The sequence below is a fragment of the Saccopteryx leptura genome, chromosome 1, assembly GCF_036850995.1.
Source record: "Saccopteryx leptura isolate mSacLep1 chromosome 1, mSacLep1_pri_phased_curated, whole genome shotgun sequence".
In the NCBI taxonomy this organism is placed as follows: domain Eukaryota; kingdom Metazoa; phylum Chordata; class Mammalia; order Chiroptera; family Emballonuridae; genus Saccopteryx; species Saccopteryx leptura.
In genome coordinates this window covers 135,702,443-135,720,028 of record NC_089503.1, presented here as the reverse complement: position 1 = coordinate 135,720,028, position 17,586 = coordinate 135,702,443, and the positions used below count along the sequence as shown (strand labels likewise).

The 17,586-nt window shown below is 38.4% G+C and overlaps 1 protein-coding gene across 1 annotated transcript in view; it reads left to right on the top strand.

The window, feature by feature from the left end:
* Window positions 1-17,586, top strand: part of DEPDC1B (DEP domain containing 1B) — a 96,396-nt gene that overhangs the window by 36,853 nt on the left and 41,957 nt on the right. The window contains exon 7 of the mRNA XM_066375530.1: window positions 897-1,037. Within this exon, the coding sequence (XP_066231627.1) occupies window positions 897-1,037 (141 nt within the window). The remainder of the gene's footprint in view (window positions 1-896; window positions 1,038-17,586) is intronic.

Genomic DNA, 17,586 nt, shown 5'->3' with positions numbered 1-17,586 from the left:
CACTGTTCCTCATGGGACTACTTGCCATTGCCCTCCAGGCACGGGCAGCTCCAGCTCGTCTCTCCCCTTGGCAGTGTAATTTCACTATCACTGTCTGGATTGCTGGGGGCATTTGCTGCCAGCTCTGTCTCTGTAGAGAGCTAAGCATGTCTTGCTCCTCTTTGGTCCCAGATACAAGTGGATCTTTGCCTGGCATCTGGCATAGGATAGGGCTGGGACCAGGTTGTCCAGGGTTCTTATGATTACTCCATCTTTGCAGTATGACTCTGCTTGACAAACTGTCTTTTGATGGTTTATTGGGATGAAATAGAAGGTTTTATAATCAGAATGAATTATAAGACACAATGTAAAATCTCTTTTGGAATATCTTTAAGAAAAAAGGCATAAATTCTTATCAGTAAGAAATAATTTACAGGCAGAAATTGATTATTTCATTGGACTCTGACCCTGGAATTTTATAATATAGCAATGATAAAATAATGAAAAGGTTTAAAATTGCTTGGTAACTTATCTGTTACAAATGTGAGTTAATTGTTATCATGAGCTGATTTTTATGGTCAACTATATCAAGACTAGAAAAATACTGAATATTTTTTAAAAATTATTTACACTTAATAAAAATACCTTTCAGAAGGGCATAAAAAAGTGGATTTCTTTTAAAATGAAAGTAAGCTGGTGATTTTTCTTATTGTTTTGTAATAGACTTCAATTTAGACATAAATCATATTTGTGTAAGCAAAATGTATAATATCAATTTACTTAATGTCAATTTTCCTCATGAAAACTTTTCTGATTTTGACTACCTGTACACAACACACATATGCACAGAGACTGATATTTAGAGGTGATTGCCTTGTTAATGTTTCTCTTTTTATCTCATTCTCTTTTTTTAATAGGGCCTAACTGTTCAGATTTGAAGCAGCCTATGTACTTAGGATTTGAAAAAGATGTCTTTAAAACTATAGCAGATTACTATGGTCACTTGAAAGAGCCCCTGCTTACATTTCATCTTTTTGATGCCTTTGTCAGTGTTTTAGGTAAGTTGGAATATAATGAGCATTTATTTGCATTGTTGATAGTGAGTTATTTCATTTTCATTATTGTGAGACTTCTGTTAGCCAAACTCCATAAATTTTGAAATAAAAATCCGCAGAGTAATTGCCTGGTTGGTGTCCTGCTCTTGAAGGAGAAGAAAATGGTTAAGCTCTATTATGAAAGTCAAAGCAAGGACCACTAATTATTTCTTAAGAAATAATATGTTGTATATCATTTTCGTACAAAAAAGTATAACTTATTGGTAGAGAAGAATGTAAATTTGACACTTGCTGTTTGTGACTAGATCTGCTACTCTGGATGTGACTGCATGAACAGTCAAGTATGGGAGATTAATAGCCAGAACTTGCAAACAGCTCAAGCGCCCATCAGTAGATGAGTGGATAAAAAAAGCTATGGTACATTTACACAATAGAATATTACTGAGCCACGAAAAAGAAGAAAATCCAAACTTTTTTGACAGCATGGATTGATCTGGAGATTATTGTGCTACGTGAAATAAACCCGTCAAAGAAAGACAAGTACCATATATTTTCACTTATATGTGAACTCTAATGAACAAAATGAACTAACAAAATAGAAATAGGCTCATAGATACAGAGAATAGACTAACAGCTGTCAGATGGGAGGGGAATTGGAGGTGGGTGGGTGAAAAAGGTGAAAGGATTAAGTAAAGAAAAAATACATTATAGACACAGACAACAGTGTAGAGGGAAAGGGGTTGTGGGGGAGGAAGAAGGGGGATAGATGGTGATGGAGGAAGACTTGGAGTAGTGAACACACAATGCAATACGCAGATGATGTAGTATAGAATTGGGCACCTGGAACCTGTATAATTTTATTAACCGATGTCACCCCAATAAATATATTAAAAATAAAAATAGAAATCTAATTTGTTTATAGAAGAAACAGGCTTTTGTAGAAATATTTGTTACTTGTGACATGTAAAATATAGTAACTTTATCATTCACACTGTCAAAAAACATGGTAAAAGGGGAAAAACATCACTATTATTGCTATATGTCTTTCTGACATAGTTTCTCTTTCTTTTTCTTTCTTTTCTTTTTTTTAAATTTACGTGAGAAGAGGGGCGATAGACTCCTGCATGTGCCCCAACTGGGATCTAACTAGCGACCCCATCTGGGGTCAATGCTCTGCCCATCTGTGGCTGATGCTCTGCCAATCTGGGGCTGAGCTTGCAACTGAGCTATTTTTAGCTCCTGAGGCAGAGGCTCCAGGGAGCCATCCTCAGTGCCTGGAGCCAATGCACTCATGTCACTTGAGCCATGGCTGTGTGTGGGGGGGTAGGGGGTAGGGTTGTGGGGAGGGAGAGAGAGAAGGGGAAAGGAAAGAGAAGCTGATGGTCACTTCTCCTGTGTGCCCTGACTGGGAATTGAACCCAGGGCTTCTGCATACTGGGTCGATGTTTTACCACTGAGCCAACTGACCAGGGCATTTATTTCTTCTAGGAAATCAGCTTTTCCTCTTGATGTTATGTTTATTCAATAAGTACTGTTGTTTTCTTGCCAAAAGGTTTGATTTAATCACCAAATCGTGTATCATCCTCTGTTATGTATATTTGTAGGAATTAGTATACTCTTGTATATGAGGTTAGCAACCTTCTCCTTTTCTTTCTCCTATTTCAGTCTCACATTCTTGGAAAGTGTGGATGCTGCTGTAGTATTCTAACAAAATAAAGTTTTAATGATATGTGAATAATTTACCTGATCTTACAGCACAGTTACATTTTAAGATTTTGTAGGTTTTCTGATAATAAGAAACAAAACCAACAGTTATCATGTACATAAGAGTGAGTTTGTTTTCAAGGAGACCAATATTGGGAATAAAGAGGTTGGTCCTATTACTGAGTTTTGAGGCTACTGGGTCTTGGTATTTTGTTTTTAACCAAGGAGGACGGGGGCTTATATACTCGTGAATATCATGCCTAGTGATGAAGACTTGCTGTTGTTTAATATGTGTATGAACTGATTGAATTGGGCCTCATTGTAGTCACTTAACTGCCATTATGCTATTGGTAAAAGAAGAATTCTAAAGACTGGATTAAAAATCACTTCTTAGATTCTTTTTTCCCCTCATGTTTCATTTTTATAACGTGCTATGATAAAATTACCTGTAGAAACAAAAGAACTTGGAACTTTAAAAAAAAATTTTTAATTTGAAAGATATTTATGATGTCATTGGTGTATTCTACCACAATTGTTCATTTTGAACTTCAGTAGGAATTACAGCTGATCATTTTTATTTTTTATTATTTTATTTTATTTTTTGCGACAGAGACAGAGAGAGGCAGAGAGAGGAACAGATAGGGACAGACAGGAAGGAAGGGAAAGAGATGAGAAGCATCAATTCTTCATTGTGGCTCCTTAGTCTATTTAGTTGTTCATTGATTGCTTTTTCCTATGTGCCTTGGCCGGAGGAGGGGGGTAACAGTAGAGCGAGTGACCCCTTTTTCAAGCCAGCGACCATGGGGTCATGTCTATTATCCCATGCTCAAGCTGGCAACCTTGCACTCAAGCTGGTGAGCCCGCGCTCAAGCCAGCGACCTCAGGGTTTTGAACCTGGGTCCTCTGCCTCCCAGTCCTACATTCTATCCACTGTGCCACCGCCAGGTCAGGCAGAGCTGATTATTTTTAAGTTGATGTCAGAGTCAGCCACCCTCTAAAATAGGCATCCCCAAACTACGGCCCGCGGGCCGCATGAGGGCCCCTGAGGCCATTTATCCGACCCCCTGCCGCACTTCCGGAAGGGGCACCTCTTTCATTGGTGGTCAGTGAGAGGAGCACTGTATGTGGCGGCCCTCCAGTGGTCTGAGGGACAGTGAACTGGCCCTCTGTGTAAAAATTTTGGGGACCCCTGCTCTAAAATATCATCTATATAGGGATTAGTGTGAGGAAGGATAGGTAGAATGGAGAATTTATTGCAGTTGGGCATCAGCAAGACTAGACTAATTGTGTGGATGATATATTAACCTTCCCTGATACAGTCCTTCTTTAGTGAATTTATTTGAGAAACCCTGCATTGAAAACCATATTCTTATGTAGTGAAAGAAGAAAGTCTTCTAGATTATGGAAGACCATAATTTGTTTATATGATTAACAATGATTATCTAATATAGAAATCCTGTTAGAGCCTGTGGGAAAGGATGTCATATAGATACTATGTATCTACAAACTAGATGTGTAGGTTGAACCCAGTATGGTTAACTCATTTCTTAAATCAGGGATTGGGAACCTATGGCTCGCAAGCCAGATGTGGCTCTTTTGATGGCTGCATCTGGCTCGCAGACAAATCTTTAATAATAAAAAAAACCGTTAAAAATATAAAACATTCTCATGTTTTACAGTCCATTCATTTTCTACTGCTCATGTTCATGGTTGCAGGTGGCTGGAGCCAATCACAGCTGTCCTCGAAGACACCACCAAATTTTTATTGGATAATGCGTAACATATACGTTGTATGGCTCTCATGGAATTACATTTTAAAATATGTGGCGTTCATGGCTCTCTCAGCCAAAAAGGTTCCCAACCCCTGCCTTAAACCTTTTGACTTAACGTTGATTGGAATAGGATGCCATTAGGTAAAAATATTTTAAAGTAGGTAATCTGTCTATTCTGTTTAGAAGCTAAAAATCTGACAGCATTTTCAATAGAAGTGATTTTTAATTCTGTTATTAAATTTCTTTTGAGGTCTGTCCTTTTACCTATAGTATGAAATAACTGTAGTTTGATGCTAAAGCTATGACCCTGAGAGCAGTTAGTCATTATTGATATATGAAACAAATTATCTTAGAGTTTTTGAGGAAAAAAGAGAAAAAAAGACATTTTCAGAGAGAGAGAACTTATTCTTACAATTAAAAATATGATTTAATTTGGCTCAGCAGTCTGACTTAACATAATTGTCCATAATAATAAATCTTTTTTTTTTTTTGTATTTTTCTTTTTTTTTTTTTTTTATTGAACTCAAGTTTTATTCATCATAAAATTCATACAACTCCTCATCACTGTCAAAACTCCAGTCCATTAGCTTGTCCTCATATGTGTCTGATGATGAATCACTGTCGTCATATATTGCCTCATCCTCAGTTTCATCTATGGCATTTGAAATGCTACACTTCTTTTTTTTTTTTTTTTTTTTTTATATAATTTTATTTTTTTTAATGGGGTGACATCAATAAATCAGGATACATATATTCAAAGATAACAAGTCCAGGTTATCTTGTCGTTCAATTATGTTTTGTATTTTTCTGAAGCTGGAAACGGGGAGAGACAGTCAGACAGACTCCTGCATGCACCCGACTGGGATCCACCCGGCACGCCCACCAGGGGGCGATGCTCTGCCCCTCTGGGGCGTCGCTCTGCCTCGACCAGAGCCACTCTAGTGCCTGGGGCAGAGGCCAAGGAGCCATCCCCAGCGCCCGGGCCATCTTTGCTCCAATGGAGCCTTGGCTGCAGGAGGGGAAGAGAGAGACAGAGAGGAAGGAGGGGGGGTGGAGAAGCAAATGGGCGCTTCTCCTATGTGCCCTGGCCGGGAATCGAACCCGGGTCCCCTGCACGCCAGGTCGACGCTCTACCGCTGAGCCAACTGGCCAGGGCCAATCTTTATTTTTAAAATGGCAGTTTCTTATATTAAGGTCAGAGTTTGTCTGACTCTTGAATGGGGTGAATGAGATAGAATAGCATTCATAACTCACACTCCAGACACACCCTAGAATCTGTGTAGCTTGCAATAATTTGGCATGTTGAAGAATGGGGAGGCAGATGGGAAGTACAATACGGCATGGGAACAGGTAAGTTCCCATGAACAGGTAATTTTCCAGAGTATTCTGGAAAATTGGGTGACTTGTGAGTTGTATGTATAATGTTACATTCTAAGATCCCACATTAGTGCTCTCTGGGCCAAAGAGAAACATCTGGTTTTACCTGAATGTTTTTAAAAAAGAAATATAACTAATTGCCAAACTCTAATGAATAAGAAATTCATATAAGAATGTATAATGTTGGCTTCTTTAGAAAAACTGGAAGATCTGGCAATTCTGGGCTTAAACTTTCAGTTGCACAAACTGCTGCAGTTGTGAAGTGTCTCCACTAGAAGGAGCAAGTGTTTCAAGGACATGAATTCCAATTTGCCAAGTCTTCAGTTCTCCCCATTGCTTTTCAGACTCTAAAGCCAAGCTCACTTGATCCCTTTTGCTCATTTGCTCCATTTGTCTGCTCCTCTAGGCACTTAAGCTTGAGACTCCTGGTTTATTAGCTACTAGCTGGAAGACTGAGATAGTAGTAGCTCCTTGCTGTTCCCTTCTTCCTAAATGTTTAGAAAATGCTGCTGAAAATCACTAGAATGATTGTACACTGGATCATCTGACTCAATAGGTTGAGATCTCCTCTGTTGATAACCTAGAAATATCCATAAGGTTAGGTTTTTCTATTCTTTGGTTCTTCTGTCTGGTGACTTCTAGGAAATCTGGTGGAGATGTTTGCCATATTTTCCTTGTTACCTCTTTGCACTTATGTTCTCCAAGTTATCTTGGGGTCCTTATCTAACCATGATAATTCTTAAGGGTAAAACAATTATTTTTATTTTTCAGGGAGTGTCTAGGTGTGCTTGATCACAGAGGGCTCTTGCCCATGTTAGTCCAAAGTTCTTGCTGGTGTTACTCTCTGTTCTCAGGGCCTGGGGTAAGCTTATGGCCAGAGCTTCTTAGGATGCAGATGGGCCAAAGTAAGGATATTGCGTCACCTCCAAATGTAATGACTACTGTTATGTGAAGATTGTTGTATTCTTTAAGGGTGGAAATTTAGGGAAATGCCTATGTATTCTTTGGCTATAATTAAATACATAGCTATTTATAAGCATGCCAGTAATCACTAGTATACTTGAAAAAATTTCTGGGAAAAATATTTAAGACCTTTCTCACACCATTCAGCAGGATAAATTCCAGCTGTGTTTGAGAGTTAAATGTAAAAAATACAATCTAAAATATGGTTGATATGTATCTGATGTTAGGGTGGGTAAAGGACTTTCTAAGCATAAAAGCAAAAGTCATAAATATGCTAAAGCAATGGGACTCTTCATGCATCATCTTGAACGTGGGTGAATCTATATGTCTTTTAAGGAATTCACAAAGGCGACTTGTTTGCCTTTCTATAAAAGGCTCTAGAGAAATAGTCTCTCTTGCAGGGTGTTCTTACCAATCGATGTGTGGTCTGAATTCTTTCAGCATAGTATAAACCTTTTCCTTTTTATTCCTCTTTGCATGAAAACGAAACTTTTTCATGACATTTTTTTTTTTTTATTCCTTTGGTTGTTTGAAACCTGCAAGGAACCCTTCTTGAATCTCTTGTTCTCTGGCTGAATAGACATGGTCCCAGTGGCCTTTTTAGGAACTCCAGACCCTCTCAAAAGTCTTCACATTTCATTTCTTTTTTGAAGCTTCCATAAGAACTAACTTATTGTTAACATTACATACGTTTGTAGAATGATTAGGTGTACTTTGCAAAAATGAAAAAAACAAGTGAGAGGAGGGGAGACAGATTCCTGCATGCACCTCAACCAGGATCCACCAGCAACACCCATCTGAGGCCTATGCTTGGACCAACAGAGCTATCCTCAGCACCCAGGGCCAATGCTTGAATCAGTCGAGTCATCGGCTCCGAATGGGGAAGAGCAGGGGTCCCCAAACTACGGCCCGCGGGCCACATGCGGTCCCCTGAGGCCATTTATCCGGCCCCCGCCGCACTTCTGGAAGGGCACCTCTTTCATTGGTGGTCAGTGAGAGGAGCACAGTTCCATTGAAATATTGGTCAGTTTGTTGATTTAAATTTACTTGTTCTTTATTTTAAATATTGTATTTGTTCCCATTTTGTTTTTTTACTTTAAAATAAGATATGTGCAGTGTGCATAGGAATTTGTTCATAGTTTTTTTTATAGTCCGGCCCTCCAACGGTCTGAGGGACAGTGAACTGGCCCCCTGTGTAAAAAGTTTGGGGACCCTTGGGGAAGAGACAGAGAAGGGGGAGAGGAAAGGGGAGAGGAGCAGATGGTCGCCTCTTATGTGTGCTCCAACTAGGGATTGAACTTGGCACGTTCACATGCCTGGGTGATGCTCCATCCACTGCACAAACCGACCAGGGCCAGAAATTTGTTTTTCCTTTTTTTTTTTTTTTTTTTTTGTATTTTTCTGAAGCTGGAAACGTGGAGAGACAGTCAGACAGACTCCCGCATGCGCCCGACCAGGATCCACCCGGCACGCCCACCAGGGGGCGATGCTCTACCCACCAGGGGGCAATGCTCTGCCCCTCTGGGGCGTCACTCTGTTGCAACCAGAGCCACTCTAGCGCCTGGGGCAGAGGCCAAGGAGCCATCCCCAGCGCCCGGGCCATATTTTCTCCAATGGAGCCTCGCTGCGGGAGGGGAAGAGAGAGACAGAGAGGAAGGGAGGGGGGGTGGAGAAGCAGATGGGCGCCTCTTCTGTGTGCCCTGGCCGGGAATCGAACCCGGGACCCCTTCACGCCAGGCCGACGCTCTACCACTGAGCCAACCGGCCAGGGCAGAAATTTGTTTTTCTATTGATTTGAAAATAGAAATCTGATTTAACCATTGAGGAATGGGAGGAATGGCAACAAAGGAAGTTTATTATAGCCAAAGTGTCACCTAACCTCTAATAATGAAGAATGTAAGTTTTCATTGATTTTGATTTTATTTCTATCTTAAGTAATAGTTGGGTTTCTTTGACTATTATTTATTAACTTATTTTTCTTCAATCCAGCTAAATAAAAAGTTTTCATGACTGGAAAAACTCACAGATGAGTTGGTTGATTTTTTTTTTTTTTTAAAGAGGGGAGGCAAAGACAGACTCCCACATTTGCCCCAACTGGGATCTACTTGGTAAGTCCACTAGGGGACGAGGCTTTGCCCATCTGGGACTCTTGCTCTGTTGCATCAGGAGCCATTTTTTAGCACCTGAGGCAGAAGCCATGGAACCATCCTCAGTGCCTGGGGCCAACTCGCTCTAATCAAACCATGGCTACAGGAGGGGAGGAAAAGAGAAAGAAAGAGAAGTGAGGGGGGTGTGGAGAAGCAGGTGGGTGCCTCTCTTGTGGACCCTGGCCATGAATCGAACCTGGGACATCCACACGCCAGGCCGTTGTCCTACCACTGTGCCAACCAGCCAGGGCCTTGATTCTTTTTATTATTTTTTCATTATTTTATTTGTATTTCACCAATGGAAACATTACCAAGCTGCGTTAACTTGGATTGTTGACCTAGTTATATCGATTTTGATAAATTGTTCTGCCTTTTGGGGCCCTAGTTTTCTCATTGTTAAGTTGAAGTTAAGCCTGTCATATTTATAGATATGAAAACATGAAACTTAAGCCAATGGGTAACAATTTTCCTACTAAGTTTTTTTTTTTTTTTGGAACAATGCATAAACTAAGAGAATAATCATATGTTACTATCTAGTCATTTCTTTGAAATGATAGGAAGATTTTTTGTGTGTGACAGAGAGAGAGAGAGACAGATAGGGACATATAGACAGGAAGGGAGAGAGATAAGAAGCATCAATTCTTTGTTGCAGCTCCTTAGTTGTTCATTGATTGCTTTCTCATGTGTGCCTCGACTGGGGCTGTAGCAGAGTGAATGACCCCTTGCTTCAGCCAGCGACCTTGGGCACAAGCCAGTGACTCTGTGCTCAAGTTGGTGAGCCCACACTCAAGCCGGAGACCTTGGGGTTTCAAACCTGGGCCCTCTCTATCCCAGTCTGACACTCTATCTACAGCGTCACTGTCTGGTCAGGCAGGAAGATTTTTTTATGTAAAATTACTTGTGATAGATCTGTAGTCTGCAGTTCGGGTAAACACCATTATATCATTCTGAAAAGGAAACAAGTTACCTCTGCTACAGAAGGCCCTTGTCATTTTATTAAGAAGAGGAAGATTCAGTTTTTTTATGATGACACTGAAATTGTAGAAATGATGCAAGATGAAAAAGCTACTCTTTGAGAACTGTTCTAGCAAAATGAAATGAATCCAAATAATATAATAGTTACAACAGTAAACTTCTTTGGCTATGAAATGAGAATAGAATGCTAATGTCCTTCAGAAGTCTTAAAACAGAACCTTAAAACAAGAAGCTCTTTAAAATCAGTAATATCAGTATACTTTTTTATCTTGAAGAACCCGAAAATACTTGCTGAAGATGTCTTTTGGATTCAGCTATATTTTAAAGCCATGTTCTTATTGCAATTATTTTTTTCTGAATCCTGTAGTGTGCTTTTGTCAGTAGGCTTTTCTTGAAGGGAAAAAAAAAGATTAGGTAATTGTCAGCAATGAGAAAGAAGTTTGGACACAAAAATAGAGAGCTCAGATTAAACTATTTTTGAGAATCTAACTATTTCTACATGTATTTGAACCGAGGAAAGCAATGTATAGCACTCCAAGATTCAAAGGTGGAACTAAAAGTGAGTCCTGCTTTGACATTTGAACAGATTGAAAAATAGCATCCTGGGGACTTGATGCCGAGAAGGACTTAAGTATTATAGATCCATCAAACCTCAGCCCTTTTCTTATCTCCTCTTTGATCACATCCATACCATTTTGGGAATCAGCCATGTGCTGAGTATTTTCAGTTCTTATTCTCGTCTTGTATCTATCTCCTGAGATCAGTACCAGCGTACCTGACTTCTGGCTCTGTATTTCTGGACGTTTATCATACAAAAGCCTCAGTTCAAACTCAATAGTCCCTAAAGCCATTGTTTCAGAAACTAGGTGTTGAAGGTGAACTCTAAGTAGCAGAACAGCATTTAAAATTTTTTTTAAAAGACACACAAGAGTATATACATAATATCAGAGTGCATTGCATATAGTAAGAGTAGGTATTTTTATAAACTTTTTTTGTTTTAAATACCTATGAATACAGTTATGTATTATTACAGTGTAAAATATATTTCTTAATTTTAGTTGTTGTAAAACACTTTAAAAAACCTCTAAATTTCATCTTTACCTACCTATATAGTAAGGTAATTGTGAGGCTTTAATGAATGTGAAGACCTCTCGGGAACGTATAACATTGCTCAAATATTACTAGTAATACTACTGAGTTGTGACAGATGCTTATATTATGCGTGGCTTGTTCTTTACACCTAGATTAAAAATAACTTTTCCCCTGTCTCATATTTTATAGAGTTATATTCAGTTTTTCATTCCTGTGTGTTGTGGAATTAGCATTTTAAAGTGGTTCGAGTTTCTTCAGGCATAAACTACATTCTATTTTTACTTGATGAGAGGGAAACCAGCAGTAGTTACCACCTGACTTTCATTTTGAACTCTCAAGAATATGGTTTTGAAGTACCCTCCTTAGTATAAAAGAGCTAGTTTCAGGTTATGTTTAGAAGTTCTCTGTTTGTTTTACTGTTTCTAATCCTTGCCCCCAAGTCAAGAATGTAGGATGGTATTTTATTTGACACTCTGCTTATTCATTGTTTGTGATCCTCTTTAAACCAGCATTTCTACTTCTAGGAACTTATTCTTAGGAATTAATTGACCACATAGAAAAAGTAGGTAATACAGAATGGTACTTAGGAATACATGCCCTAGACTGTGTGGGCTAAATCCCACTAACTAGCTTTGTGATTTAAGCAAATGACCTAATCTCTTTAAGCCTCAGTTTTTAAAAATCTGAAAATGGGAATACTATACCTCAGATATTGTTGTAAAGAATAAATGACATATCTTAACTATTTAGTAGACTGTTGGGTACATAATAAATGCTTAATAAATGCCAGCTATTTTCATCATTATAAATTAGTTTTGTCAATATAAATGTTAGTTGTTATTAGTTCTAAGTTGGGTTTTTTTTTGTTGTTGTTGTTGTTTTTTTTTGTGGCAGAGACAGAGAGAGTCAGAGAGAGGGACAGATAGGGACAGACGGACAGGAAGGGAGAGGGATGGAAACATCAATCTTTCTTGCAGTTCCTTAGTTGTTCATTAATTGATTTCTCATATGTGCTTTGATGGGGAGGGGTACTACAGCAGACCAAGTGACCCCTTGCTCGAGCCAGTGACCTTGGGCTCAAGCTGGTGAGCCTTGCTCAAGCCCAATGAGCCCGCACTCAAACTGGAGTCCTTGGGGGTCTCGAACCTGGGCCCTCCACGTCCCAGCTCGATGCACTATCCACTGCGCCACCGCCTGGTCAGTGTTCTAATTTTTAAAATTTTTTTTATTAATTTTAATGGGGTGACATCAATAAATCAGAATACATAATTTCAAAGAAAACATGTCCATATTATGTTGTCATTCAGTTATGTTGCATACCCATCACCCAAAGTCAGATTGTCCTCTGTCACCTTCTATCTAGTTTTCTTTGTGCCCCTTCCCCTCTCCCTCCCTCCCCCGCCCCGTAACACCACACTCTTGTCCATGTCCCTTAGTCTCGTTTTTCTGTCCCACCTGTGTATGGAATCATGCAGTTCTTAGTTTTTTTCTGATTTGCTTATTTCACTCCATATAATGCTATCAAGATCCAACCATTTTGTTGTAAATGATCCGATGTCATCATTTCTTATGACTGAGTAGTATTCCATAATGTATATGTACCACATCTTTATCCAGTCATCTATTGAAGGGCTTTTTGGTTGTTTCCATGTCTTGGCCACTGTGAACAATGCTGTGATGAACATGGGGCTACATGTATCTTTACATATCAATGTTTCTGAGTTTTGGGGGTATATACCCTGTAGAGGGATTGCTGGGTCATAAGGTAGTTCTATTTGCAGTTTTTTGAGGAACCACCATACTTTCTTCCATAATGGTTGTACTATTTTATTTTCCCACCAACAGTGAATGAGGGATCCTTTTTCTCTACAGCCTCTCCAGCATTTGCTATTACCTGTCTTGTTAATAATAGCTAATCTAACAGGTGTGAGGTGGTATCTCATTGCAGTTTTGATTTGCATTTCTCTAATAACTAAAGAAGATGAGCATCTTTTCATATATCTGTTGGCCATTTGTATTTCTTCCTGGGAGAAGTGTCTGTTCATGTCCTTTTCCCATTTTTTTATTGGATTGTTTGTTTGTTTGTTGTTGAGTTTTATGAGTTCTTTGTATATTTTGGATATTAGACGCTTATCTGTGCTGTTGTTTGAAAATATATTTCCCATTTAGTTGGCTGTTTATTTTGTTGTCAGTATCTCTTGCTGAGCCAAAACTTCTTAGTCTGATGTAGTCCCATTCATTTATCTTTGCCTTTACTTCCCTTGCCTTTGGAGTCAAATTCATAAAATGCTCTTTAAAACCCAGGTCCATGAGTTTAGTACCTATGTCTTCTTCTATGTACTTTATTGTTTCAGGTCTTACATTTAGGTCTTTGATCCATTTTGAATTAATTTTAGTACAAGTGGACAAACTTTAGTTGAGTTTCATTCTTTTGCATGTGGCTTTCCAGTTTTCCCAGCGCCATTTGTTGAAGAGGCTTTCTTTTTTCCATTGTGTGTTGTTGGCCCCTTTATCAAAAATTATTTGACCATATATATGTGGTTTTATTTCTGGACATTCTATTCTGTTCCATTGGTCTGAGTGTCTGTTTTTCTGCCAATACCATGCTGTTTTGATTGTCGTAGCCCTATAATATAGTTTGAAGTCAGGTATTGTAATGCCCCCAGCTTCATTCTTTTTCTTTAGGATTGCTTTGGGTATTCGGGGTTTTTTATAGTTCCATATAAATCTGATGATTTTTTGCTCTATTTCTTTAAAAAATGTCATTGGAAGTTTGATGGGAATTGCATTAAATTTGTATATTGCTTTGGGTAATATGGCCATTTTGATTATATTTATTCTTCCTATTCAAGAACAAGGAATATTTTTCCATCTCATTGTATCTTTTTCGATTTCCCTTAACAATGCTTTGTTGTTTTTGTTATATAGGTCCTTTACATTCTTTGTTATGTTTATTCCTAGGTATTTTTTGTTGTTGTTGTAATCGTAAAGGGGATTATTTTTTTGAGTTCGTTTTCTAATGTTTCATTGTTAGCATATAGAAAGCCTATGGACTTTTGTATATTAATTTTGTATCCTGTGACCTTACTGTATTGGCTTATTGTTTCTAGTAATATTTTTGTGGAGTCTTTGGGGTTTTCGATGTATAGGATAATATCATCTGCAAAAAGTGATACCTTTACTTCTTCGTTTCTGATATTGATGCCTTTTATTTCTTTATCTTGTCTGATTGCTCTGGCTAGAACTTCTAGCACCACATTGAATAAGAGTGGAGAGAGTGGACAACCCTGTCTTGTTCCTGATTTAAGGGGGAAAGCCTTCAGTTTTATGCCATTTAAAATGATGTTAGCTGATGGTTTATCATATATGGCCTTTATCATGTTGTGATATTTTCCTTGTATACCCATTTTGTTGAGTGTCTTAAACATAAAGTTGTGTTGTATTTTATCGAATGCCTTTTCTGCATCTATTGATAAGATCATGTGGTTTTTGTTCTTTGTTTTGTTGATATGGTGTATTACGTTAACCATTTTACGTATGTTGAACCATCTTTGAGATTCTGGGATGAATCCCACTTGATCATGATGTATTATTTTTTTAATATGTTGTATTCGATTTGCTAGTATTTTGTTTAGTATTTTAGCATGTGTATTCATTAGAAATACTGGTCTGTAGTTTTCTTTTTTTGTGCCGTCCTTGCCAGGTTTCGGTATGAGGGTTATGTTGGCCTCATAAAATGTGTTTGGAAGTATTGCTTCTTCTTCAATTTTTTGGCAGACTTTGAGTAGAATAGGAACCAAATCTTCTTTGAATGTTTGCTAGAATTCACTAGTATAACCGTCTGGGCCTGGACTTTTATTTTTGGGGAGGTTTTTAATAGTTTTTTCTATTTCTTCCCTGCTAATTGGTCTGGTTTAGGCTTTCTGCTTCTTCTTGACTCAGTCTAGAAAGGTTGTATTGTTCTAGGAATTTATCCATTTCTTCTAGATTGTTGAATTTAGTGGCATATAGTTTTTCATAGTATTCTACAATAATTCTTTGTATATCTATGATATCTGTGATAATTTCTCCTCTTTTATTTTGGATTTTGTTTATATGAGTCCTCTTTTTTCCTTAGTGAGTGTTGCCAAGGGATTGTCAATTTTGTTGATCTTTTCAAAGAACCAGCTCCTTGTTTTTTTAGTTTTTTCTATAGTTTTTCTGTTCTCTATTTCATTTATTTCTGCTCTGATTTTTATTATTGCCTTTCTTCTGCTAGTTTTGGGTTGATTTTGTTCTTAATTTTCTAGTTCCTTAAGATGTGATGTTAAGTTGTTTACTTGGGCTCTTTCTTGTTTGTTCATAAAAGTCTGTAGTTATATGAACTTCCCTCTTATTACTGCTTTTGCTGCATCCCATAGATTCTGATATGTTGTATTGTCATTTTCATTTGTCTGTATATATCCTTTTTTTTGTATTTTTCCCAAGCTGGAAACGGGGAGGCAGTCAGACAGACTCCCGCATGCACCCGACCGGGATCCACCCGGCATGCCCACCAGGGTGCGATGCTCTGCCCATCTTGAAGCGTCACTCTGCTGCAATCAGAGCCATTCTAGCACCTGAGGCAGAGGCCACAGAGCCATCCTCAGCACCTGGGCAAACTTTGCTCCAGTGGAGCCTTGGCTGCGGGAGGGGAAGAGAGAGACAGAAAGGAAGGAGAGGGGGAGGGGTGGAGAAGCAGGTGGGCGCTTCTCTTGTGTGCCCTGGCTGGGAATCGAACCCGGGACTCCTGCACACCAGGACGACGCTCTACCACTGAGCCAACCGGCCAGGGCCTGTATATATCTTTTGATACCTGCGCTTATTTTTTCTTTGACTCATTCATTTTTGAAAAGTATGTTGTTTAGTTTCCACATTTTTGTGGGGTGTTTTCCTCTTTTTTGCAGTTGAATTCTAGTTTCAAGGCTTTATGATCAGAAAATATGCTTGGTACAATTTTGATTTTTCTGAATTTGCTGATGTTATTTTTGTGGCCCAACATAGGGTCAATTATTGAGAATGTTCCATGTATGCTAGAGAAAAATGTATACTCTGTTGCTTTGGGATGAAATGTCCTGTAGATGTCTATCATATCCAGGTGCTCTAGTGTTTTGTTTAAGGTCAATATATCTTTATTGATTTTCTGTTTGGATGAACGATCTAGAGCAGTCAACGGTGTATTGAGGGCTCCAAGTATGACTATTTTTGTCAGTTTTTGTTTTAAGGTCAATAAGTAGCTGTCTTATATATTTTAGTGCTCCTTAGTTTGGTGCATATATATTAAGAATTGTTATGTCTTCTTAATTCAGTGTCCCCTTAATCATTATGAAATGAACATTTTTGTCTCTGAGTACTTTTGCTGTCTTGTAGTCAGCATTATTAGATATGAGTATTGCTACGGCTGCTTTTTTTTGGATATTATTTGCTTGGAGTATTCTTTTCCAGCCTTTCACTTTGAATTTGTTTTTATCCTTGTTGCTTAGATGTGTTTCTTGTAGGCAGCATACAGTTGGATTTTCTTTTTTAATCCATTCTGCTACTTCGTGTCTTTTTATTGGTGAGTTTAATCCATTTACATTTAGTGTAATTATTGATACTTGTGGGTTCCCTATTGCCATTTTATAAATTGCTTTCTGTTAGTTTTTTATCATGTTTGATTCTTCTCTTTTGTTTTTCTATCATTTGTTTTTTGGTTGTATTCCATACTTCTTTCCTGTGTTGCTATCTTTTTTAAGTCATGTGCTTCTGTGGTGGTTTTTTCAAGGGTGATTACCATTAAGTAATGAAAAGGATACCTACCATTTTCATTGTAGTACACTATCTTATGAGTGCTTCTGTATTCCATCGTCCTTTGCTACTGTTAATCTCCATCCTCTCCCCCCCTTTTTTTTGTTTTTGTTGTCACAGTTTAAATTTGGTTTTATTGTGTTCTTGGTGGAGCTTTTACTTGTGGTTTTGTTTTATTTTGTTCTTTGTATCTGGTTGGAAAATCCCCCTTAGTAATTCCTGGAGTAGGGGTTTTCTGATGATAAATTCTCTCATCTTTTCTGTATCTGTGAATGTTTTTATTTCTTCTTTGTATTTAAAGAATAGCTTTGATGGGTATAGTATTCTTGGCTGAAAGTTCCTCTCTTTCAGGACTTTAAATATTGGGGTACGCTGTCTTCTATCTTGTAGAGCAGGGGTCCCCAAACTTTTTACACAGGGGGCCAGTTCACTGTCCCTCAGACTGTTGGAGGGCCGTACTATAAAAAAAACTATGAACAAATCCCTATGCACACTGCACATATCTTATTTTAAAGTAAAAAAACAAAACGGGAACAAATACAATATTTAAAATAAAGAACAAGTAAATTTAAATCAACAAACTGACCAGTATTTCAATGGGAACTATGCTCCTCTCACTGACCACCAATGAAAGAGGTGCCCCTTCCGGAAGTGCAGCGGGGGCTGGATAAATGGCCTCAGGGGGCTGCATGCGGCCCGCGCGCCGTAGTTTGGGGA